The sequence below is a fragment of the Myripristis murdjan genome, chromosome 5 (assembly GCF_902150065.1).
Source record: "Myripristis murdjan chromosome 5, fMyrMur1.1, whole genome shotgun sequence".
NCBI lineage: Eukaryota > Metazoa > Chordata > Actinopteri > Holocentriformes > Holocentridae > Myripristis > Myripristis murdjan.
The window spans coordinates 16483569-16510514 of NC_043984.1; the positions used below are offsets into that span (position 1 = coordinate 16483569).

Consider the following 26946-nt stretch of genomic DNA (forward strand, 5'->3'; position numbering starts at 1 on the left):
ATCAGTCTTGAAAACCACTGCTCCAAGCAGCTTCTGGGGTCTGAGGCCTCAAGCTAGCATTGCGGACACTCTAATTAGTATATTAGTTAAAAGTTTGATGATAGGTGAGCCCTGAGCTTTAGGCTTCATCTAAGAATATTAATGTTTCCTCTTTGTCTTCTTCACCCCTCTAGAGACAATAATGTAAGGAAACCGGACCAACTTTAGTCCATATCCCTGGACTTTTGTGTGCTTCGTCAACCTCACGTCACCATGGAGAAGTCTTTGGCAGAGTTAAACAAAACAGGCTCTCGGTCCACAACATCACTTCCACCTGAACCGGTGGACATTATTCGCAGCAAGGCATGCTTCCGCCGAGTCAGGCTGAATGTTGGGGGGCTCCCACATGAAGTCCTGTGGCGAACGTTGGATAGGTTACCCCGAACACGTTTGGGAAAGTTAAGAGATTGCAACACCCATGATTCTCTGATGGAGGTGTGTGATGACTACAACTTAGATGAGAATGAATACTTTTTTGATCGACATCCGGGGGCGTTCACTTCAATTCTGAACTTTTACCGCACGGGTAAGTTGCATATGATGGAGGAGATGTGTGCGCTGTCATTCAGCCAAGAACTGGACTATTGGGGCATTGATGAGATCTACCTGGAGTCATGTTGCCAGGCGCGGTACCACCAGAAAAAAGAGCAAATGAATGAGGAGCTCAAACGAGAAGCGGACAATTTGAAAGACAGAGAGGGCGAAGAATTTGACAACACTTGCTGTGCTGAAAAACGAAAGAAACTTTGGGACCTACTCGAAAAGCCTAGCTCGTCTGTTGCAGCAAAGGTAATTGCCACTGCGTGTTGGGTGTAAGAGAGAGTAAGGGTATGTGATTGGTTGGAGCGTTGGAGGGAACAGTCCCCCACTAAGATGATGAAGACATATGTAGGCCTATACACAAACACAAACATATGTGCATATGTAAACACACACACACACACACACACACACACACAGAAACAGGCACAGATGTATACACACATTATTGTTTTATTTTCATAATCCATCGTGATTCAAGTTAAAGGTGCATTAACAATCACACTCATCACACTCAACATTAGGAAAGTAGCTGTAGCTGTTTTTGGCATTTCAAAAAGAACTAATGTGAACTCTTTTTGCTGTTGTGTTTTAGAGTTTTTCACTTTTCTCCATGACCATTTTCCCCCTGTTTTGGTGAGAATCCTGCTAAATTCTTGTCATTACCTTAACAATGCATTTCTGTGCATGTTACAATAACCTAACACAGAAATAAGCTGAGCACACAGTTTTTAAAACCCAGGTGTCATTCTTTGTAATATATTAGTATCACGTGATCTTGGACTGGTAAGTATTCCTTGTGAGGAACATGGGCAACTGCAAAACTCTATCTTACATACAGGAGAACGTGGTGTGATGTATCTCACAGAAAAACATCTGAATAATAAACATTTTACTCACTAGCTGGGACCTGAGCTTGGATCAGCTTATGTTTTTTGCTAGGGCAAATCAAATAGATGATGTATTTTTTTGTCTTTTTAATCTACTAACACAAGGACATTTGCACTTGAAAAAACAAGCGGCTCACTTAGGGTGTCTGTGTTCCTTGTGCTTTTACCTTATTGCTTATGTTTTGGTGGACGTTCTAAGGCTGCAGCACGAAGCAGAGCAAGGAAATTATGGAAAATGTAAATGGATGCAATTTATCCATGCGGGATGCTTGCTTTTATATCTTAATTGCATACATTAGCACAGAACTAGGAAAAGCATGTCTTAAAAGTTTGCACACAGACAAACTTGGCCACAATAGAGGTTGCCTGCTATTATCCAGCTTTGAAACATCAAGTTATGTCCAGTATCTTTATATTCCTTTCTAATGTTTCCCTCATTTGACTATGCAGCTTCGTTTTCCTGGTAAAATGGTAATTTGTGGCAGAGGCTGATCTAAAAGCCAAGAAAAGGCTAGTAACTGTAAAGGTTAGGTCACTCTTAAGTCAGGTATCTACAGGAAAGCAGTTAGACCATATTCTGCAAGCATTTTATTAAACTTTTAGCATAATGGACAAGGAGCAAAAAGGTGGAAGAGAGAAATTTGGTTGCATAGTGTTAGCCAGAATTTAAAATCCATGCAGGCCTGTGTTAATGTTATGCACCACCCGCTTGAACGAGCAGCGAACCCTGCAGTTTGTTTGTGACAACCACAGATAACTCCGCTGTGTTGGATCTGTGAGCCCCAGTTATAATCAAATGTGAAAAATATTACCTTAATCTTTTTCACATTATTTGCCTCTCTGAAGGCGATGTCAGAGTGTTGCTGACTTGCCTCAGCATTACTCACCTTTAATCTGTGGAAAGACACAGAGTTGGCCTTCAGGAGGCCTTCAGAGAGCCACACCTGGAACTGCAACCTGGGAGACCACAGCAGTGTTAGTCTTCCTTAGAGACACGGGCTGCCTTTGATCACACTCATCAGGGCTGGACTGGAGGGATCAAAGAGAATGCTGTCTCCCTGCAACATTGCTAGTAACAATTTAAAGGGAGCGTTTCGCCTTCTTTGGCTTGGAAATGGAAATTGAACCATTAGCAGTTCGTGCTGGCTGATGATTTGCGGTGAGGATGCGCAAGAGCTGTCAGTACCTACAAAACAGACGGAGATGAGTGCTGTGAGTCTGTCAGTGAAATGTCTTCTTTATAGGAATCAAAGAGATGTAAAATCAATGTTTATTGTGTTAAAGTACAGAAAATGCTGTAGCCTACAGAAAAGAGATGAGCACTCTAGAGTGGATCCCATACATTGCTACTGTATCTCCATTATCACACCCTGCCATCTACCATGTATTGAAAAACTACTGGAAAGACTATTAAGGTATTTTTATACTTGACCAGATTGAATACTCCTATCTTTAAAGTCCCCCTCCAGACATTTATTAAACCCCCCAGAATAATCTCTGATTATCAGTATTACGTATTTAGACGTTTGTCCCATGAAAAACATCCCTTACTATCTTGATATTGCTCAGACATAACTCAAAATTTTGCCCTCATTAAAAATGTGGAGATCTATGACATGCAAATAGTCTCCACCCACGTCCGTGCCGGCTCACACACCAGCTTGTAAACCAGAGCTCTGTTCACAGGACATGGAAGTATCGTCCGCGGCAGTCATGAAAATTGTGCCATATTTCAAGATCTAACCATGAAAAAAAAATGTTTTTAATGACTCTCTTAGTTATACTGATATTGTTCACCTAAATCAGCTATTTCAAGTTTATCTGAAAATGAAACACTGGTGTGGATCAGTGTACACAAGACCAAGAAGTCCTGTCTCATGACACTCATGACGCTCATGTTTTGGAAAATAAAGCAGTGGTGTGGGAAAGCTCTGAATACGCTGACAGCGTGGCTGGTGCTAATGATATGGAAGTACCACCTCGTCACCTGATGGGATTGGCTATAGGATTTGTGATGATGTGCCAAATCTACCTAAAATCTGAGTCTCAGATTTTAGATTTTAGGACCATTTTAGGGCCATGCACAGGCACGTCCCTCTCTAGTAGAGGATTGCGAAAACACTTCTCTAGTGACAAACTTTGCACAGATACAAGTCAGTATAGTCAAGATCAGACATTTTAGGGGACCTAAAAATAAGAAAAATACATTTTTGAGTGGACAAGGACTTAAATAGGAGTGGTACGGGATTAATCCATAGCACTAATCCACTTTGTTTCCACCACATGCATGGCTCTGTCTCCTTTATAAGCATGTGCAGTGTTTTCTGTTAAAAAAAAGTGTTAAGTCTTGCTGTAAATTCACATTATCTGTTTGACTGGTTTCATTACAAGCCTACGAGAGTCTTATGTGTCAGTAAAAAGGGCAACCTTCATACAGCAAGAAACACAGTTTATCAATTCCTAATTGGCTTAAAAGAGCAATGTGAAACCACAGACCATACTACTAAAAGCGTTGATAGAGGTTGAGATTGTCTTAGCCATATTTCATAGGCTGGAACAAACTGTGGGCTTGTTGAGCGGTCCAGCTTCAACCGCAGGCTGTCCCAGTGTTAGCTCATCAGCTTTGCTTTCCTGTTGTGGGTCAGAGATGGAAATGTATGTGTAACAACCCATAAACAGATGGTAACTGGTAGAAACAAGCGCAGGGAAAATGGTTACCAAGCAACAACGATTCAGTTTTAGTGTCTTTGAAAGAGCGGCCACCGAACATTAGAATATTTTAGTTTGTCTGTGTGTGTGTGTGTGTGTGTGTGTGTGTGTGTGTGTGTGTGTGTGTGCGCATGTGATCACACTTCCCCTCACTTCCTGGGTTTTAATGAGTGTACCAAGCAGCCTGAGTAAGACACAGCTTCAACATTTTGTCAAGATGCTCAAGGAAATGCTGGTGTTGCAGTGTTTGTCTCTGCCTCGCCTTCCTTCCTTCCTTCCGCTCTCTCTCTCTCTCTCTCTCTCTCTCTCTCTCTCTCTCTCTCTCTCTCTCTCTCACTCCTCTCTCTCTCCCCTCACTCCACTCTTATCTTTACTTCCTTCCTCCCCTTCTTCAGGCTCTTCCACTATTCCTTCAACTAAATGTCAGGGAAATGTCACATTAATTATTCTCCAGGAGACTCCAGGCCCAATTTGAAGTTTCCCTCCCTGTTCACATTCTTTGTAAGCCACAGTATTGTCTGTCTCTCGCTCAAATCAGATTTGAGTGTATAACCTCACCATACAATAAGACAGGGTCTGACTGCTGGCAAAGCGCTGCACAACAGACTGGAGCCCGGCCAAGTTTATATCACTTTCTGTCACATTAATGCAACTTTATGTCAAATGTTGTCTGTCTCTATCCTTTCTGTGAAATTAATAAAACCATCTTCATCTTAGAAGATGAAGTTCTTGATCGATACCAGAACTAACCTCGTCACATCACCAAATTAGGGTGCTAAGTATGTTATTGACAAACAAATAATCATTGTTTATCCTCATACTTACAAACCAAGTGGAAAACATAGCAAAGGTAACAGATTGTTGATAATCATTTAGATTTACATTTCTTGCATTTTATTGCAATTTTAAATAATCTTTAGTCTGGAGCTGTAATGCATTTCTGAGCCAGTGTTCAAAATATTTCCCTCTGTCACAAGACTCTCAAGGATTTGGATAAGTTATCATGTTTCAAACACATTTCACCAACATGTTCAAGATGTGTGCGATACTTAGTGGAGAAATGAAATCTAGTGTCAAGACGAGTCTTGCCACCCTGTCAGTATTCTGCATCAGATGGCAGGCAGCAAATTTCAATTATGCGTCTCTCATGTCACACTTTAGATGACAAATTAATGCTGTTTGTCTATATTCCCACTCATAAATTAGTCGGCAGCCAACTCTGTATCTGGACAGAGACCAAGACAAGAAGCCAGCCAACAAGAGACAGACTATTTCTGACAATTGGAAATACACAACCAATCAACTCGCTGATGAATCATCAGCCAGTCAGGTAATGGCAAATGAAAAATATTTTGTGACAGTTGTTGATTTTTCAATTAAGTCACATGCAACCTCAATCCTAGCGTACTGGTAATCTCTTAACAAGGACATTTTACTGGCTTCATGGCACGCTGATGAATCATGATTCAATCCATTTGTAAACTATTGTTTTTGTGTAACATCTTGAATCAGTACTCATCACTGGTAGCTGTTGTGAAGCTGTTGCTCATGGATTTTGAATGTCATAATGTCATGTTTTGGTCTTATGTCACAGTCTTTGATTGTTCAGTGCATCTTTTCACTTTGCCAAAAGACAAACATCTCGGTGACTCAGCTCAGTGAATATTTACTGTTTTATCTAACGACACTGCAAAAAAAACCTCCATCTTAACAACTAATTTGGTCTCATATTCAGTGTTTAAATCCTGTTTTTCCTCTAAAAAGTGACAATATCTTCCAGCGGGATGAGATAATCTCACTTGTCTCCAACGCTAATGAATTTCTTTCAAAAATTTTTGTTGAATAATAATATAATAATTTTCCTGACACTACAGGGCTGATCTTCCTTATTCTACCTTGTTTCAACATATTAACATTTGCTCCCAGAAAGATTGCTGGAACAAGTGAAACTGCATTGAAAAAGTGGGATTATTTCATCCCACAGGCAGATATTTTCCACTTGCTTTAACAATAAGAGTTGTTATTATGAAGAGTTTTGCAGTGTATCTTTCACGGGGCTCTGTAGACAGACCATGGGATGCTGAAGTCCTGAATTCATGCTTGATAGTGAATTAAAAAGAAGTAATCTCTCCACCCCCAGTTTATTTGTCCATGTCTCAGTGCAGAGATATGAGCTGGGATCATGTGTACTCTGAGTCTGAGCGCCCCAGCCTTTGCTTTCATGCCGATTGCTCTCTGCGCCTGTCATAGTGTCTCCCCATCAACAGCAGTGCCTGTGAGTGGCCATGTCTCTTCTAGGTTGCCCTGAAGTCAGATTCAAAATCAGCTCTAAAAATTGCACTGTGACCTCTGAAGGTTAATAGTGAAATAACTTCAAAACCTAATTTCATGTGTGCAGTGATCAGAGTTTTTGGGAAGCAAATCCAGGTACATTTGTGATTTGCTGACAAATGCTAAACACAGCAGATGTGTGCCAGAATCTGAAAGAAATTATATTACCTGTTAAACGCTTGTGAAAGGCATCTTGAACACAGCTCAGATGCCTTTCATAAGCATTTAAACACAAGAAATCTGACACTGATGCAGCATCACATATCTGAAGTTTAAATATCTCATTTTAATATTCAAAATATTATTTTTTTGCTAGTTTTCAGATATTTTTGTCTACTTTATTTATTTTCTCTTTTTTTTTTTTTTACTAACGTTCCATTAATTTTCTGCTCATTTGCTAATAATCATTATTCACATGTTTTTTTTTTTTGTTTTTTTTTTTAAATCAGGTGTCTGACATCAATCCAACATCGACTGATCTGACGTTTGTCTGAAGTCTGCAAATTGAGAATCTTTCCTCTACCTTTGCAGTAGCCAGTTACGACCAAACAGGAAAACTTTATACTTCCCATAACACAAGCTCTTAAAGCGCTCATTATATGCTCATTTACAAGCAGGAGGCAACTCCTGTGGTCTCGATATAAAAATGACAAAACAAAAGACGGTCTTCTGTCTGGAGAGGGAGGGGACATGCTGGTGACAAAACATCAGATCTGTCTCCTGAAAATGGGGGACGTATAGTCATCCTGCTCATGCGGCCTGTATCCCGTTCATCCTGGTGCTGCAGTGCTGTGTTGTTTTGTCAATTTTCTTGTGTCAGTTTTATAGATTCATGATGGATATGGATTTCTTGCTGAGTTTTAGCTGTTGTAGTGTTGTAATGGCATAGATTTATGATCAGGGGAGGGCGGAGGTATTGATTAACAGCTCTGACCTATGACCTTTTTTGTTGTCTCTATCAAGAGCACACGCACGTGTGCATACACACTCACACACACTCATGCGCACAGCTTCTAACATAGTGACACGGCCCAGTGAAACACCATCCGTGGAGATAATGGATCTCTATGACAAAGCTAAATAACCCTGTTTAAAAATAACTCTGTCTCTACTCTTTCTCCATCTCCCTCCATCCATATCTTTGTCCAACACACACACACACACACACACACACACACACACACACACACACACACAAACACACACACACACACACACCTACACACACACACACACACACACACACACACACACTCAAACAAACAGCAAGCCTGCTCAAACAGACCCAGAGCCACAAGATAAGATTTAAATTCAGAGCGAGATGTTCTTAAGGTAATTATAATTAATCATATTTTTAATAAACAACGTAATGTTTTGTCTTTTGTTTTAGACAAAAGAGTTCAGAGAGACTGTGATTCTGTCCATAAATTCTTCAATTTCGCTTCAAACCATTGTAATAAGGAAAGAATTAGAATGATATACTGACACTGCTGGATTCTGGTCAAAGTAGCTGACTGCAAATACTTGCAAACAAGAGGGTTGCATCATGAGTGAGGGGGCTAAAAACAAATCACACACATTTACACACACTCACACACACTTGAAGGACTGAATCACTTCATCTTTGTCACATTTCAGTTAAAAAAAAAAAATGAACAAAGTTTTGTGATGACTGAACTTTTACAACTGTGCAGCTCTTTCAATGACCCAGTTGAAGCCACCTGGTGTAAATAAAGCTGGGTGTCATTGTTTGCATGCAATAAATATTGTTCAGCATGGTATGATCAAGTTGGAGAGCAAAATAAATATGGGCCATGAATAGAAGTTTTGGGGATCTTGAGTTTTAATGTCTACTGACACCAGACCTTTAGGACTAACGGTGTGACAAGAACCAGATCACGTTAAGGATATGCCTTTGCAGGAAATAGTAAAACCAACTATCTCAAACCTGCCCCATGTTTAAAACGAATGTGTTCTGTAGTGACAAAGTCTGCTACAATTAGACAACTAGTCAATGAGACCCATAGACAGTCAGTCATCAAATGACGTGCGTATTTTTAAAATTTTATTTAACTTTATATTTTTTGGTGAGTGGTTACAAAAGTGTTCTTTCTTCAGTCGACCCTCTGCAATTTTGCATAGTGCAGTTTTAAAGGACCATGCCACTGATGATGTGTAGCCTAACTATCTACAAAATGTATTTTTTCCCAAAGCAAGAAGTCATATTTTAGAACGATATCACTTATCCTACTTTTTGTCCAGCCATTGGTTTCCATTCATTCCACGATGACATGAAAATGAACTTTCAGAGACTTCAAACTCTCTGTGAAATGGTCCCTACACCAGAAAATAGTCCCTATGGAAATTTTTGCTTTACATAGCCAAATATCAGCTCTGTGGTTTATGAATAGTGATGCCTTTGTTATCCACAGAAGCTGATCATAAGATGGGTGTTTCAACCAAAAATTCAAATTTGAAAATCAAGGTATTTTGATTATATGTTGTGAAATCTTCAGTACCCCCCGCATGAGTTACAAAATGTTTTGTTGCTAAGTAAAATGGGGCTAAGTTGTAGTAAATGTGCCAAACATTCAGCATCAGTGCATGGTTCTGTAACCGATGTGCTGATACCATCTACTTCATGCCAATGAGAATAATTGGCGGGACCAAGTGGAATAAGCGGAGACAATGTGAATATAATTGATACAAGTGATAGAGCTTCGTTTTCTGTTCCTTCTGCTCAGAGGATTGGTTATACAAATAGTTTTTATCCACAACACTCTTCCATTCTTTTTCATTCTTTTTCATTCAAGCCACGGCAAATTTAACCTAACACTACGATCATCATCTAGACAATCTATACACAGTATGTCTTAAAAATGTATTTTTTTTAGTGTATTACTTTGGGAACATCTGAGATCACATAGATTTTTTTTTTTAACTTATTCAGAACAAAAGGAAAGGTTGATGAGTAACATTGCTTTATTCTGGTATTTTTTAAATTGCAGATTGGCCTAAGGGGGGTTGGGAGGGTGGGTGTTACAACTTTTGTTTACTCATTGAATTTTGCCAAAACATGGGGGAATGATGCATCACACCCCTGCAGTCTCACATTTTCCAAATGATGCTGCTCTGCCCAAGGGAATTATGTTACTACATAAATTGTACCCTCATCCATGTGTCACACACCTCATCTCAAAACACCACTGCATCTCACCGCTGCATTCCAGCATTAAAAATGACACTGATTGGCCAGGGGGAAGTACAATTACAGCTCAAACAAGATGACATGCTTGCTACTGATTGGTCCAGATGGGGACTTCATCTTTGTGGGGGATGACATATGTACTGTTACCTTGTGTGATGTTGTTGTTGGGGTTTGAGCAGTGCATGTTGGGATCATTTTAATTGTCATACCATGTGTTGTTTACAGAAAAGTTCAGGTTTTTGAGAAGCATGGCTGTGAATTTGGAGTCTCTTACAGCTGATGTAGAGGCAATGTTATTGAACTACATTATTACCTAAAGTTGTTAGCAGTTACTGTTGTCAGTGCTTGTGCAAGTAATAAGACTGAAAATTCTACTTCTAGCATTACTTTGTGTATACAGTGAAATCTATAGTGTATAAACCTGCAAAGTACTGCAAATATTTTGAAAGAAATTGATTGAAACTCAGGTATAGTAACTGCACCAGCACTGCCATGAAATGCTGACAACTCGTGTTATTCTAATTTCTCAGTAATGAAACACTGAGATTTGATTTTTGAAGACTGAAAAGCCTCGCAGTTCTTGACAGATCAGATTCGTTTCTCGCCAGGATAACTGTTGCTGGAGTGTGGTGTGTTGGTAAGGTATTACTCAGCCTTGTGTTGACTGATTGGCTGGCACAAGTTAAGCATACCTTTTTGCAACAAGTTGTTTAGAGCTATTGTTTAACTTTTTACATATTTGTATTTATTCATCATACATTTAAATGGTTACCAATGCAAGCTATGGATTAGGGATAAATGATTAAGACCATTATCTTGGCTATCAACTCTTTTTTTCTTTTCCATTCTGATATGTTTCTTCAGGGGTCTTGTTTGCGAGTTGCACTGGGGCCCAGTCTCAGTGTTTCACTGCTCATTGGGTTTAGTGGGTTGCCACTGTCGAGCATACTGCCTTTCATTCCAAAAGAGCAATACATAGCAATGCCTCTGGGGTTGTAAGGCGGATGATGAGGAATGGGAGTTGGTCAAGAATCATCCATTGCCACAGTAAAGCTCGTGAGTTCCTTTGCCCATTATTCAGAGTTGAGCTGTTATGTGAGCACTGAGCGATGGACACTTAGGCATTACTGCCCCAAAGGGAGGAAGCCATGAGTAGAAAGAAACAGTAAGGGAGAAGAAAGAGATACAACTGAATAGAAGAGCTAAACAACTGAAGAGCAAGAGAAAACACAAAATAGAAAATAAGTGTGAGATATGGATGGTGAATCTGACCTAGAGAAAAAGCAAGAAGAGAGATGAACTGTCATTGTTATTACTTTATAAGTAATAATGCCTATAATGATGCTTATAATAACAAATTCTCAAACTCTCCCAAATTCGGTGGGCACTAGTTTCATAAACTGTGGGTCGGGAACTAAAATGCATCACAGGCATGTTTCTGTTGGATCCCCATATGTCAAGACAAAAATTTATATGTAGTATTTATATCTAGACATACAGTACGTACTCTGTGTGTTACACAGGAAACAGAACTGAAAGATTACGAAATACAGCAGTAAATGGGATAAGGTGCATGCAGGCCTCAGGATCCCTTTTAATTTATGCATATCCCAGTCAGGTTTTTCCCACACTGGATAGGAGCCTCTCTGGGTTTTTGTAAAAAGGATGTGATATTCGCATGCACCAGCTCAGTAGGGGAATATTTAAATATCTTAACTAGTAACCAGATGTTTGTGTGCATGTAAGCACATTTGAGGTATTTGAGTCCCTGGCAAGAAGAAAATTTTTCAATAAACCCTGTTTTGCTGAAGGAGAAAAAGGATGTGCAGACATTTAATGCAAATGTGGTGAAAATTGCACATGGACATAAAAATTACATGGAATAGAACAAAATGCAGACTTTTCTACATGTGTTCTGATTAGTTTGAGTAGTTTATACCCACATTTGCATGTTCATACCCTGCTCAGTGAGTTTCTATTGTTCTCTCTCTCTCTCTGTCTCTCTCATCTGTTACCAGGGCGACAACAAGGCTGAAGTTGCTGTCTAAAGTTTTTAGAAGTTTATAAAGTGTTAAAATAGTTGCACAGTAGACAGGAGAAAAGGCTGATAGAGCACAACATAAGTTAAAGTTATCTAGAAAAGGATTGACAGATTTGTGGCATACCTTTCAAGTTCAACTTCTTAGGTATATGTTTCTGCACTGCAAAATGTATCCCAGTCTACAAAACAAGGAAGAAAAATGAAAAATAAAGTCTGTACACTGTAAAGCTCCCATTTGCACATTTATCAGTTACCCAGTTTATATATTTTTTTCCTCAACATAATGTCTTGCAGAGTGGGGCTGTACATGTTGCATCCGCTTCACACTGTGAATTAGGGGGAGCATAATCAATGTAGCGCTTAATGATGGCCTGTTTTATTGCAGACATAGTGGCTGCTGGCTATAATCTTTCAGCTGAAGTGAAACGGAGTTGGCATCTACTGCCTTCCAGTGAAATGCTTTCAAAGAACATTATTCTGGATGAATTAGCATGCTGTGCATGTCTGTGATTGTGTGAATACATTACCCACCTGTGTCAGTCATTCTAAATCAACGCTAACATATAAGAAGAGTGAGTGAGTGAGACAAACTTGATGCTGATTGTACCTTGGTTTTGACAAGAACTTTGACACACACACACACACACACACACACACACACACATATGTACACATACACACACACACAGTGTATATGTATGTATGTGTGTATATGTATGTGTGTGTGTGTCTTTCCATTTTTTAGGGACATTATTCTGTTTACACAGTCACCTGTGTCACCTTATGGAGACAAAATCCTGGTCCCCACATAAACGGAGACATTGATTTTTTGGGGGGTTACTGGTATAAGCTGTTAAGGTTAGATTTTTGGCTTAGGTTTTAGGTTAAAGAGAATGATTAGGGTTTGTCAGTTGTGGTTTGTAAACACGACATTCAAAGTTGGCCCCTCTTCCCTGGCCAAGCTAACTGACAGCAGCAAGTTTTCGTTTCCTAGGGTGGCAATGGAATGAAATGCCCCCCCAAAAATGTAATGTTGCCATCCTAGGAAAAAGATTTGGCCCATCAGCACCTACCTGTACAACAGAAAACTGGCCAACACTCTGTCACTCTTCATTCTCATCCTCTACTTGCCAGCAGGAGAAAGCCGACCCCAGATTCACTCTTGTTGTGGAATGAGCTTTGTCCGCTTGACGCTTCACCTCTCTACATTTCCTCTTTTATATTTACTCTGTCTGCTTCCGCGATTTTCGTAGCATCCTATTGGATGTCGTGCTATCGATCTGGCACTGTGTGCTGTGATTGGCTGGGAGCTACACACCCACTGCCCAGAGGCTGACACCCAGAAGAGTCCCGCGCTCAGCAAAACAAGAAAATCCAGGTAGTAGGTAGAGTCACACACTTCTAGTGGCTCATAAGTGATGATTGAGAGGGGTTATTTTAGTATGAGTCTATATATTGTGTTTTAGGAAAATTCTACTCATTCTGCCTTTGAGGTAAGGATTAATTAGGGATAAGGTAGTTATGGTTAAGAAGGGTAAGGCTGTCAAGAATGAAGACAATTCAATACAGTGTCCCCACAATGATTGCAATACAAACTTGTGTGTGTGTGTGTGTGTGTGCGTGCGTGCGTGCGTGCTTGTGTGCATGTGTGTGCGTGTGTGCGTGCGTGTGTGCGTTGGTGTCACTAAAAATGTCCCTAGTTTACAGATGAGTGGCCCTGAGCTATCCCCTGGTCATGGCCCTGCAGAATGGCCATGTCACTATTATTATGATATGCAGCCTCTTGCTCACTATATCCAATTCTTACCTTTTATAGGCCTGCACGAAGCTCCAGTGTCTATAAATTTGACATCACAGGTCCTGGAGATGCCTCACTCTCGAGGGTGGTCGCAGTTGTCCTCATTGATGGGTTGTTCTCCATTGTAGAGATTGCTTGGAAAGGTGAATGAATGACTTTGAGGACAGTGTGAAGGCCAGAGACAGAAATAGAATCCTCTAAGGTGGAGGAGAAGCATTCATCAAGCCAGTGGCTGATTGGGAGAAAAGGAAGAGTGCACTTGACCACTGGCACGACAAGGTTTTCACCTTGGTGAGCACTTTCACCCGGTCTGGGACTACTTTCAGGCTTCAATGCACGCGTCCACATGCAAACACATACATGTACATACAACACAATCACACAGACTGTCATACTCTTTTTTTAAACAACTTTCTCATTGTCATAAGGCATTACACATGCCATACTGTAAAACCAATTACCTACCAGCATATTTATTTACATTAGTATGGTGCAGAGCCTCATGTAGATGCAGCGGTAATTGAATCTATGTTATGCTCACTCAGGCAGATTACATTGTTCTCTTGTGCTCTTTGACTGGGCACACAGTTATGGACGGGTATCACTGGCTCGTTTCATGACCCTATCCACAGACACAGTTCTAAGCATGAAATCATATGCTTACATCTGTCTCTTTGCAAAAGCTCCAAGGATTTGCATGTTAATCTGAGTGTAATTCTCAAAGGGATAAGGAGCACTTCACTGCCAGTGAATGACCACTGATCTAAGCTTTTCCCTAACTGAGAAATATGGGCCCAGTACAGTCTTATGCTATTATTAAGTAGAAAATCATCTTCAATGGGCATGTGTATGTGTTCATGATTAGGAGTACTCTTAGCAAGCTTTGTTCGGCGCTGTGAATAGAGGAAGTGACATTTACATCTTTCATTCTAGGTCATCCAAGTTGTTTCTTTGTTTTTGGATGTTGCTATGCTCTCTTTTTCTTTCTGTCTCTTTCTTTCTCTCTCACTGCCATCACTGAAATGTTAAAAAGCTCACTGTCACTATCACCATAGCAACTGTCATTTCTCTAATGCTTGGACTTGCAGCTGCCTTCTATTCAGGCATCACTGTTGATTGTGTGTGTGTGTATTTGTTTCTGATGTGTGTGTGTGTGTGTGTGTGTGTGTGTGTGTGTGTGTGTGTGTGTGTGTGTGAGCGTGTGCATGGGTATGTATGCATGTGTGCATGTGCGTATCTTTGTATCTCTGTGTGCATTTCCAATCAATGCTTTCCTCATTTTTGTCTCTGTTTACATTTCCTTCCGTCCTGCTGTCTGTACAGTATGCTGTGATGCTTTTTTTTCTGCAGTGACTAAACTACCATGAACCGTAAAATTACATGAGCTGCATTCTACATATATTATTGCACAACACACAAGGGAGTACTCCTCAAAGAGATGAACATACCTCTTTGTGCATGTTGGAAATCCTGTTGTACTACACCAACAGTGGTTCTGTACTTTTTCCACACTCCTGCTATATTGTAAATTGTATTGTTCAATTGGAATGTAAATGTGCAATGCAGAGGGTTAGGGCCAAACTACATTAAGCTTTTTGTGTTTTTAGTGGATCAATCAGTGTTCCCTGGTCATTCCTCTGTGATATTTCCTAAATTAAAGAATGCATTATCTATGCCACATCGGCAAAGCTGTCATCCATATCCTTGAAATGTAACAGACATGCTTGGTAAATACAGAGTACTCCAAGATAAAACTCCTGATGAGATCAGTTCACTTTGGTATACCAGACCAGACTCTATACTGTTTCTATTTATATAGCCGACATGGACCAGTGAAGGTTTAAATATAGATGCTGGGTCTGGATTCTCTTCTTCATCTGAGTTGCATGAATAATTGAGAGGAAGAGGAGATGAGGTAGGATTCATTCAGGAGATGGATGGTCCAAGCATAGATCGCTTGCCTTTATTAGTGAAATTCAGACTAGATACTAGATTTGTGGTGCTTGTATGTTACAGTCAAAGGCTACACGAGTCTGGGCAGAGTAGGAATGATTCAGGAGGCCCAACTATTATCCTGGAATGACACCCCTTAATACCAATGTTGATTCATTTTTAGATATGGAATGGATATATGGATCTGTCATATGTATAATTGTATATCCATTCAACTCCATAAATAGGAGTGGATAACAAAGTAGGGATGGTGATTATTTACAGTTTCTGTTGGATATTAATTGTTCATGAAGAGGCCCTGATGCTGGCTGCTTAATGTCGTCCGAGGCTGCTGAATGAGGATTGAGGGGAAGCAACGGAGCAACGGAGCGAATAAGAGCTAATTATTTATAGGGAACAGGTGTGATGGATTGTTGCCTAGCCCTCATTTGAATATTCTGCCCAGATCCATCCTTACCATCTTATAAAGATGGAGTCACCAGTGGAATATTTTTTAAAAAATTAGGTGCCTCCTGGGAACTGTAGGAAAAATCAAAGGGAGTAGAGCCTTGAATCGTATCATTATCGTGACTTCACATTCAGAATCAGAAGATGTCTTGTTGCATTGTTAGTGTAGGTCACACAAAACATAAAGATGGAACAAAATTACACAAAAAGTAGTTTAAAAATAAAAAAAGAAGTAAGGGAATGGGTTTTACGAAGTAATGGGGTAACATATAAAGAAGTAATACCCTATCAAGTGGAAGTTTTATATAGAAAACTGAAAATAGAAATTCAAGAAACTGTACATCACAATGGGAAGCAACAGCCAGTAGTAGAGAAAATTTTCATTTGAATGTAATTTGCTAAATACACAAACATGCACTAATTCTACTGTATGACACCCTGTATCCTCCCAAGGACAAAATGACACCTAATTTAAACTGTAACTTTATTTTGGGCTCCTTGCAACCCACAGAATAGTTTATTATTAGACTTGGCTGGTTTGTAAGGCCCATACATAACCCATGCTTCATGCCAAAGTGACTCTTTTTTGCATTATAATAATTAAGTTACTGACTTTGTACCATCCCATGTTTGTAGAGACAAAACCTCCTGCAGAACACAATGACCATCAATCAAAGAGTCAGAAGAGGAGGAGGTACAGAGACAGTTAAGGTCAGGTTAGGGAAACAAGTTCATGATCACTAGACACCAGTTTGAATATACAGGCTTGTTAATTTGGGCTGAAAATGCAACTGACAGCAGCTCTGGTGAAGATCCATAAGACACAAGTCAGCATGGTATGGTAGACTGAGATAAATGAGGCTCTACTGTAGAAAGCAGAGGTGATATAGCATGGGGAGACGAGCTAAGCTGCTGTGAATGTGTGTGTGTGTGTGTGTGTATGTGTGTGTGTGTGTGTGTGTGTGTGTGTGTGTGTACGTGCATGGTTGTGTGCATGCATGTGTTTGTTTCAAGCAGTATGCTGGGGGAAATGTGGAAGACACAGTCTCCTCCCGTCTCCATGGAAACCCCATCTCTTTCAGAGGCAGAGAGGCAGAGCCATTCTACATTCAGAATCAGGGGTGTGAATTATTCCACATTATTATTACTCTTATGTTATCAGCAACTGACAGCAGGAGCTTAGATGACTGATTGAAATAAAAATCAATACAGTGTCTCTGCGATGCTCGATAATCCGCTAAAATGATCTGACAATTGGACAGCAAAGCTGAGCATGCAGTAATAACAGCAGCACCTGATGATGATGTCTGGCAGGTTTGACACTGCAGGTTATTCATGGAGCACTCATCCCCCTATCAAAAAACAGTGTTAGACATTGATTGTATTAAAGAGATTCATACCAGACAGCCAAATATCATCTTGAGCCAAATGCACAGATAACCTATCAGGTATGTAAACAGAAAAACAATATATCTAATCAGTTGGAGAAGACAACACAGAAGCAGTTGAAATACAAACAGCAAGCCCTAATAAATAAGAGATGAACTATACAGAGAACAGACCAGTGCAGTACAGATGGTTCAAAGCTGGGTGAGATTTGAATAAAGCAGCAAATGAGGGGTAGAAGCAAGGAGCGAGGGAAAGAGGAAAAGAAAGAGGGAGACAGGGAGAGAGAGGGTCTGTCAGACTTGCTTTTCACAAGCAGGTTTGCGTAGCCACCTCCTGTCGAGCTTCAAGGGGGTTGTCATGGTGACTGCGGCTGGCAGTTGAGACTGGGAGAGTGCTGCATGGTATCCCAGTGGCCTTGGATGTGGCTCAGGGGATAATGGGAAAGCTAGGGGTCACGAGAGCATGATTCTTACTGATACAAATACATTTACTTGGAAACATTTACCGAGACCTTTTCAGACCCTGACTATTTAAGTGTGAAGTGTAAGGTGACTCGTATTAACTGTTATTATTAGGTAGGTCTATGTCCCCTTGTGAGTGCGGTGAGAGTTCATAAGCGATGAGCAATGGGATTCACAGGCACAGGAGCTTCCATTGCTTGAGCCTTCTGGTGGGTCTGTTGTTCATGTTGCTGCTAATGAGAGAGGTGCCAGCCGGAGCACTGGGAGTCTGGGAGTTCCTGTGCTGCCACTTGGGATGCCACCAGACTTTCCACAGTGTGATAACACTAACTGGTGCCGCACCTAACCAAGGGCGGTTGAACCACCTGAGCAACTGATTGAATTACAACTTACATAAGAGCTAACCTCAATTCAAGCTGGCTAACCAGTCATCATTAGGGTTGATGCCTTTAAAATCGCTTATCAGGTTCATTTGACATAGCCACAACTCAATTAGTAAACAACATATCTGGAGAACATCTGAAAACATTGGTTAACCAGATCTTGTGGATGCCATAGCAGATATCTGATAGGCTCGGAGTTTGAAGACACACTTGCCGGAAACTTCTAATTTATTGTCCTGTCTGGGCAGAAACTCCTCTGTCCACCCATTTTCTGTAGTTACTTTGACTGCTCAGGGTGCTGAGTGGCTGTAGCCAAGCCCAGCATGCATAAGATTGTAGGTAGCGAAATTTCCTGGACAGGTCACCTCTGGGCAGAAACCCTTTGCTTTATTAATTTGGCCATGCTAAAGATAAAAGCAGATGAAACATTCAGTTTGGCTTGTGTAAGTTTGGTCAGAGGTATGCTCTTGATATTAAACTTAGTTGATGAAACCTTTACAGGTTCATAGTTTGAACATTCTGCTCCAAATTAGTGATATTATGGCATACTGACCATAAGCCTACATTTGATTAATTCATTTTTCCCAACAGTCTGTGATGCAAGTTCAGTTGTCTGTCCTCTCACATCAACAATGCCCATATAAAACCACAACGTTTTTGTCATCGTCTACTAGGCCTAGTTGTTGTTGCTAATAGGAAATACTCAGCTGAGCACTAGCACTTGTCTCTTTGTTGGCCTTAAGTCAAATCATTGTGACTGTGGGGAATGTGCAATCATGTGCGATGGAGAGCCGAGAGTCTGCAGGTTTTCATTCCAACCAAAAACAACACCAGGTGATTTCACTGATTAGTTCCTCCTTTCTGCTTGAAAGTGAGGTGATCCATGAAATCACCTGGGTAATGGTGAAGGTCAGAGTAGGAGTTGGTTAGAGTATTGAGTAGGGGTTCAAATTGTGTAGCAACATCTGTGATATGCATTCACAGTGGATGCATTTAGTATGTCCTGATGAAAGTCCAAGTCTCTGCCCTTTTCTAACCAACTGCACTACTTCTCCAAACCTCTCTTTTAAGTTTGACATGGAGGTCTGGCAATGCAAAATTTTGCTTCAGTAAATTTGTTATTTTTTATATTGTATTATGATCTCCATTCCCTGACCCCTCAGTCACTGCTAAGACTTCTTGGGGTTCACACTCATATTCACACCAGCGTTTCAGTGCTTGATATCTGAGTATTTCCTTTTAATGTCTATATAAAAAAGTGCAAAACAAAAGGTTCAGTTCTTGTTGGATGAGTGCTGGGGTGACAGCAAGATGGACCTGACCCTGACAAAGCCAATGTTGCATAAAGAAAATTAATTATAGCTGCTGGGATGCAGCCAATGTGATATTGGACCAACTTCTCTGAATGAAAGCTGGCACTGAAGCAAACAGCAAACCAAGTGTAACATCCAAGAATTAATGAATCAGATTTTTTTTCTATTAACTAATCTTTTGATAGTAATTTAAGTCCCACATGTGATTTATGTGGTTTAAGTCCAATGTAATGGTCATCATGTTCAAAGGCTTGTTCCCTATTTCTTACAGTATGTGAAATTCTTCTATCCTAAAGTACACTATATGGACAGAAGCACTGGGACCCACCTCTTAATTACTGAATTCAGGAGTTTCTTTCAGTCCCATTGTCACAGGTGTATAAAATCAAGCACCTAGCCATACAGTCTGCCTTTACAAACATTTGTGAAAGAATGGCTCGTTCTAAAGAGCTCACTGAATTCCAGTGTGGTACTGTAATAGTAATGTAATAGAATGCCACTGTGGTCAGTTTGTGTCATTTCTTCCCTCCTAGATATTCCATGATCAACTGTAAGTGGTATTATTGCAAAGGAGAAGCGTTTAGGAACCACAAAAACGAGTGCTGAGGTGCATAGTGCGTAAAACTGGCCAACGCTCTGTTCACTCAGTAACTGCAGAGCTCCAAACCTCCTCTGGCATTGACATCAGCACAAAACTGTGAGCCAGGAGCTTCATGGCATGGGTTTCCATGGCCAAGCAGCTGCATGCAAGTCTTACATCACCAAGCACAATGCCAAGTGTTGGAGTGGTATAAAGTATGCCGCCACTGGACTCTGGAGCGGTGGAAACGTGTTCTGTGGAGTGACCAATCATGCTTCTCTATCTGGCAGTCTGATGGATGAGTCGGCATTTGGCGAATTCCAGGAGAACATTACCTGTCAAACTGCATTGTACCGACTGTAAAGTCTGGTGTAGGAGGGATAATGCTATGGGCTTGTTTTTCTGGGGTTGGCCTCAGCCCCTTAGTTCCAGTGGAGAGAAATCTTATTGCCTCAGCTTACCAAGACATTTTGGATAATTCTATGCTCCCAACTTTGTGGGAACAGTTTGGGGAATCCCCTTTTCTGTCCCAGCATGACTGTGCCCCAGTGCACAAAGCAAGATCCATAGAGGCATGGTTTGGTGAGTTTGGTGTAGAAGAACCTGACTGGCCAGCAAAGAGCCCTGACCTCACCCCCACCCAACACCTTTGGGATGAACTAGAACAGAGGCTGTGAGCCAGGCCCTCTCATCCAACATCAGCGTCTGACCTCACAAATGCTCTTCTGCATGAATGGGCAAAAATTCCCACAGACACACTCCAGATCTTGTAAAAAGCCTTTCCAGAAGAGTGGAAGCTGTTATAGCTGCAAAGGGGGACAAACTCCATATCAGTGCCTATAGATTTAGAGTAAGATGTCATAAAAGCTCCTGTATGTGTAATGTGTAGGTGGCCCAATACTTTTGTATATGCTATTTAAAAACAGTTTGTGACATAGGGCTGTGTCCATGTTTTTTTTTGTTTGTTTGTTTTGTTTTGTTTGTTTGTTTTGTTTTGTTTTTGTGGATATTCTTCATATCACTTGTGTCTGGCTCTTCTCAAACAGCCTAATGAGGGTTTGTGTCACCTTGTTCTATAGAAGATGAGGATCTGGGTGGACTGTTGTGTCTGCTGCTCTGTGGCTGTATGCCACAAGACACAAACTAGTGTGCTCTGGCTTTATTTAGAGCCTCAGTGGCATCGTCTGTGAGTCTGCAATCTCTCTGTCTCTCTCTCTGTCTCTCTCTGTCTCTTTCTGTCTGTCTGTCTGTCTCTCTCTCTCTCTGTCTCTCTCTGTCTCTTTCTGTCTGTCTGTCTGTCTGTCTCTCTCTCTGTCTCTCTCTCTCTCTCTCTCTCTCTCTCGAGCATGTCTTTCTCTCTTTTCTTAATATCAACATCTTTGTCTTTCTCTTCTGTGAAGGGGTAAATTGCATTATATCGTTCCCTACATGTGTATTGGTCTTCCCTTTGGTAGGCCAGTGTTGAGCATTTACTGGAGATCTTTTTGCCCTTCATGTCATGCCTGTATAATCCAGTTACAATATGATCTAATAGAGCAGTATATAACACATAGAATTTTCAAACACACACTAGATCATCTAGGGACTGGCCCCCTTTTTGGCGTGCCCTAGGGTCCACTGCGAGTTTATAAATAGTCTGTAAGACTGTTGATGCCATTACAATCATGTCTGGAGCTCCATTCAACCTTTTCTAAACACATTTGTTTGTAGTGGGCTCCTTCATGTGCGATGAAGGGTTTATCTCAGTTTATACAGTGCACTGGTTTAATGAAATTAGCACCCGTGACATTAAACCAACCAGCAGAGAAAGAGATAAAGACAGTCAGGCAGAGTCAGAGAGTTTGATGTGTGTTGAGGGTGGGCAACTGGGAGGGCCAAAGGGAGCTGCGCTGGGTTTCCTAGTGGAATTTGACCTCATAACCATAATGCTACACAGAAGCGCCAATGTGCCTTCATTAGCGACCTTTTTATAGCATCTCAATCCTATTACCTCTGTCCTTTCCTGTCCTACACTCCTCCCTAGCTGCACACTCCTACAACTCCCACTCTCCTCCCCCAAAGTTTGGGATTTGTTAGTAACAGCTTCCTCTGTCCTCTCTCATTTCAATTCAGTTGTGCCCCATAAATCCTGTTCTTAAGAGTGTGCTGGCAGGTTGATGCTACAATAGACACAATCTATCTCACAATCTATCTTCACACTGACACAGTGTTTGCACATGTACACACATATACACATACAAATGCACACTTATGCACCCACACACACTGGTGACTCAGTTGAGTTACTGTGTACAAATCACTTCCTCTTTTATAAGCATAATACATTTTCATTCCATGCAGCACACAAGCTGCTCCACCCCTTCAGCCTCAGCCTGTCCTCATCAGCTGCATCCCCAGTTCTGTGGCCCCAGCACCTCTTTGCTCTTCAAGTGTTTGATTCAAACAGATTTCCTCCCAGGCTGGAGGAGAAGAGAACAGTGAGAGGAGGATAAACAGATAGGGTCATTATTCAGGTCTGCTGTGACGCTATGGCAACAGTGTCCTCCTGCTCTGATTGGGCGTAGATAAGGTTTCCTCTTCGGCCATCATTTTTACTCTTGGGAGTGGATTCAGAATTATTAGGGCGTATTCAAGGCGCGCACTGTCAGTCATCTCTTAACAACTGCTGCTATTGCCCTATTTCTTTTACTGCTCCTTCACTATTTTCTGTGGAGAATTTATAGTAGAGCCCTGTTCTACTCTGCTCTTGTGCTCCTCAGCTCTGTGTTGCCCTTTGTACTGTATGTTTACACAAGTGACTGTGTGCTTAACCAGTGAAGTATATGGATGAGTTTTTGACTAACCTTGACACATTTTGCATATTCCCTGCCATCTTTAAGAGCAAGGAGGGAAAAAACGCTCATTTACCCTCTGTATCCACTTAAATACATTAACACTAAAATGAGTAATTATATACTTTTCTATATTAAATGTTACACTGTCATCGTCTGAATGTGTATCATACTTGTACCAGTGCTGCATTTTGACCTTAATTGCACACAGTAGCTCAACCATTTGGGTTTTGCTTCTCTGTACAACATCCTCGTTCACCTGGACTTCTGCCAATAAAGGCCCTGTGTTCCTGCTAGAACTTGTTACTCATCCTCCGAGTTGTGCTGCATGGTCCTGCGCAGTCTTTCTGGGAGTCAGTCAGGGGGAGTTAAATATAATGACTGCTTAGTATTGTCCATAGACTAATCCTATGCTTGGTCAGCCAACAGAACCGTGGCTCCCAGGTCACCTTGTTTTCAGTTGACTACAGCCAGATTTTTTGAAGCCCTCCCTAAGAGTGCACTCAGTGTGGATTTGTAAGACACAATTAGCCATAACAGCATCTGTGATAAAATGGCCGGTAAAATGTGCAGTCAGAGTTGAGTCAGTGATCAGAATATGTAATGTGTCTGTGTAGTAACATTAGAATGATTTTAAGCCAGTGTATCACAGCACATGTCAGCTTATGATAAATATACACAATTACTGCTGGATTATACTGCCTCTGTGAATCATCATCACTCCAGTCAGGCTGGAGCCTTGCTCTTGTGCCTCAGCAATAAGATCTAGAGGAAGCTGCTGGATTTGTGCACTTTAAGCTCAGGATTGAGAAAAGCTGATTCCGGCACCTCCTTATGAATTCCAATCGATAGAAAGAAACTGAAAGCATAAAGGGAGGGACAGTGCCTGATATGGATATTTTTATGTGTGCAATGAAAGAACCCTAAAAGAGTATATGACACACATTTATAATGTGCTTGGTTTGATGCATACCTCTAAACCAGACCATCTTTCCCAATTCTCTGTCTATAAAATGAAAAATTTAATATGTGATGTTACACCACTGAATATATGGACTCTGAATATATGAATTGCCTGAACTTTTACAACCAACAACTACTGCCACAGTGCAATCAATTGTCAAGTAGAAAATACATCCTTATCAACATAAAATCATTCTGATTATTGTTACAGACTTCTTTTTCATCTCCTCTAACTGTGCCAGTCGAGCTGCAAAGTGCATTGGTGTGATATCTCAGATATGTTGATTAAAAGGGTAACAACTCCTATTATATTTCTGGCTATGGTACACAGTAGGGGATGTTCACTTATTCCACCCAGACAAGCCTCAAACATAATTTATATAACTTATCGTAACCAAAAAGCAGTAACAAAATACATGTGGGTGAGCAACATATTTTACCACAGGCCTCATAACGTTTACTCATCCTGATGTAAATAAACCAACCTGGTGAATCCTGTGGCAAAAGCATGTTCACATTACTATTTTTGCTCTAACCACATCTTAAAACTGATGACTGAGCATCTATAACAAAATTCACCTTTAACAAAACTAGTCTGGTTGGGGACACTAAATTGTAGCCTTTTAACCTGTCAGCTGAGCCTATAGCTACAGAAACCTGTTGACAATACACACCTTCACAAGTACTTCTTGTGAAGGTTATTCAAGTTATTTGATATGGTTATTACAATTGAGGGACTTCATGCTCCTCTGTGAGATGCAAAAATTCTCCAGTCAAAATGCAGTGATCATGTGAAAAGCAAGGCAGTTTTTATTAAATCCTGGAAAATTATTATTATTGTTGTTGTTGTTGTTGTTGTTGTTATTTTCCCATGTGACACTAGCAAGTCATCCTATGATGCCTTTGCTTCGACTAAAGGCCATAATTTCAAATTGTTTGTTTTGTTTGCTAAGCTTTTACTCAGGCACCCATTCATATTTGGAGAAGTTTGCGAACTGCATCATGAATTAATTAAGTTAAATAATGAAGTTTAAAGTTAAAAAAAAAAAAAAAAAAAGTTCAGTCCCCTCCATTCACTCTGAGCCAATCCCATACTTAGTAAGCCAGTTTACAGACAGTTTAGTTAGATAAAGGTATCATGGCATTCACATTCTGTAATCAAAACCTTTTATAAAATACAGGGCATGCGTTTACTTTATTTTGTGATGGTGTTTAATTGTCTTCATTGAATAAGAATTTTAGCCTGAAGTGTGTGTTGAATATAAAATGCTTGTTATGAAGAGTATGTTTCACTGCGCTATCCTACAGTCCTTATTAAAACCATTTATATAATTTATCTTTCAGATCCTGGCCATCATCTCCATCCTCTTCATTGTGCTATCCACCATTGCCTTGTCCCTCAACACCCTTCCAGAGCTGCAGGACACAGATGAGTTTGGCCAGTCCTCAGATAACCCACAACTAGCACATGTGGAGGCTGTGTGTATTGCCTGGTTTACCATGGAATATCTACTCCGCTTCCTCTCCTCACCCAACAAGTGGAAGTTCTTTAAGGGTCCTCTGAACGTCATTGACCTACTGGCCATCCTGCCATACTACGTCACCATCTTCCTGACTGAATCCAACAAGAGTGTGCTGCAGTTCCAGAATGTCCGCCGGGTGGTTCAGATCTTCCGGATCATGCGTATCTTGCGTATTCTAAAGCTTGCTCGTCACTCCACAGGTCTCCAGTCTCTGGGCTTCACCCTGAGGAGAAGCTACAATGAACTGGGCCTGTTGATCCTCTTCCTGGCCATGGGCATCATGATCTTCTCCAGTCTAGTGTTTTTTGCTGAGAAGGACGAGGATGACACCAAGTTCAAAAGCATTCCAGCTTCCTTCTGGTGGGCTACTATTACCATGACCACAGTAGGCTATGGAGACATTTACCCCAAAACTCTCCTGGGAAAGATAGTAGGGGGTTTATGCTGCATAGCTGGAGTGCTAGTGATAGCCCTGCCTATTCCCATTATTGTAAATAACTTCTCTGAATTTTATAAAGAGCAGAAGAGACAGGAAAAGGCTGTCAAGAGAAGGGAGGCCCTGGAGAGGGCTAAGAGAAATGGTAGCATTGTCTCTATGAATATGAAAGAGGCATTTGCCCGCAGCGCAGAGCTGATGGATGTGGTAGTGGAGAAGAGTGAGAGGCCTCATGATAACCACCTCTCCCCAAGTCGCTGGAAATGGACCCCTAAGAGAGTTGCATCAGAGACCAGCTCAAACCGTTCTTTCAATGCACAGGAGTTAGGCTCTCCCAACAAAGCCCGAGCCACCAGCCCCCAGAGGCTCAACGCCCAGAAGCTAGAGGAGATGTATAATCAGATGGCCAAGACACAATCCCAACCCAACCTCAATGCTAAAGACAGAGGTTCCAGAGTTGGCAAACAGAGGGATGAAATAGAGCTGGGGACCATCCCAGATCAGGGTCCACCAATGCTAGGAACTCGAGAGGGAGTAGGAGACATGAAAAGCTTGTCCAGCATTGACAGCTACATCAGCTGTGCTACAGACTTCCAGGAGAATCCACGCTTCCCCCATAGTCCTGCAGCAGGTCTCGGTTTTCAGGAGATCGGCCGGTTCTCCCACAGTCCTGCTGCAGGTCTGTCTGGGCGGGCTAGTGCCAAAATAGGCCTGCAGACCTCCTTTGAACGGGAGCCCATGCTCACTCCTTTGTCTGTAATGAAACCCTCATGTTCAGAGAATGCACGAAAATTCCTTTTCTCTGGTATCTCCTCAAAAAGTTTCAACCCCAAGGGAGGATGCCATAGTGAGGGGGAGTCAGGGCCGTCCCCTCACTCGGACAGTTCAGTCCTGTCAGACCATTCCATATTAAGTCCTGAGGTTTCCATCTACACCACTGCCAGCAGCAGGACCCCACCCAAATCCCCAGAAAGCACTACCCTCACCCCAGCTGTCTTCACCTTCCACGACTCCTCCATCAGCAAGTATATTGATGCCGATACAGATGATGACGAGCACCTTCGTGATGTTTCTGATGCCAGTCCCTCGGAGTGTCTATTGGCTGGATCAA

The 26946-nt window shown here is 41.2% G+C and overlaps 1 protein-coding gene across 1 annotated transcript in view; it reads left to right on the forward strand.

The window, feature by feature from the left end:
• Window positions 1–234: 234 nt before the first annotated feature.
• Window positions 235–26946, forward strand: part of kcnb1 (potassium voltage-gated channel, Shab-related subfamily, member 1) — a 27293-nt gene continuing 581 nt past the window's right edge. The window contains exons 1-2 of the mRNA XM_030052430.1: window positions 235–828; window positions 25221–26946. The exon at window positions 25221–26946 is cut by the window's right edge and continues 581 nt beyond it. Of these exons, the coding sequence (XP_029908290.1) occupies window positions 253–828; window positions 25221–26946 (2302 nt within the window). The 5' untranslated portion in view covers window positions 235–252. The remainder of the gene's footprint in view (window positions 829–25220) is intronic.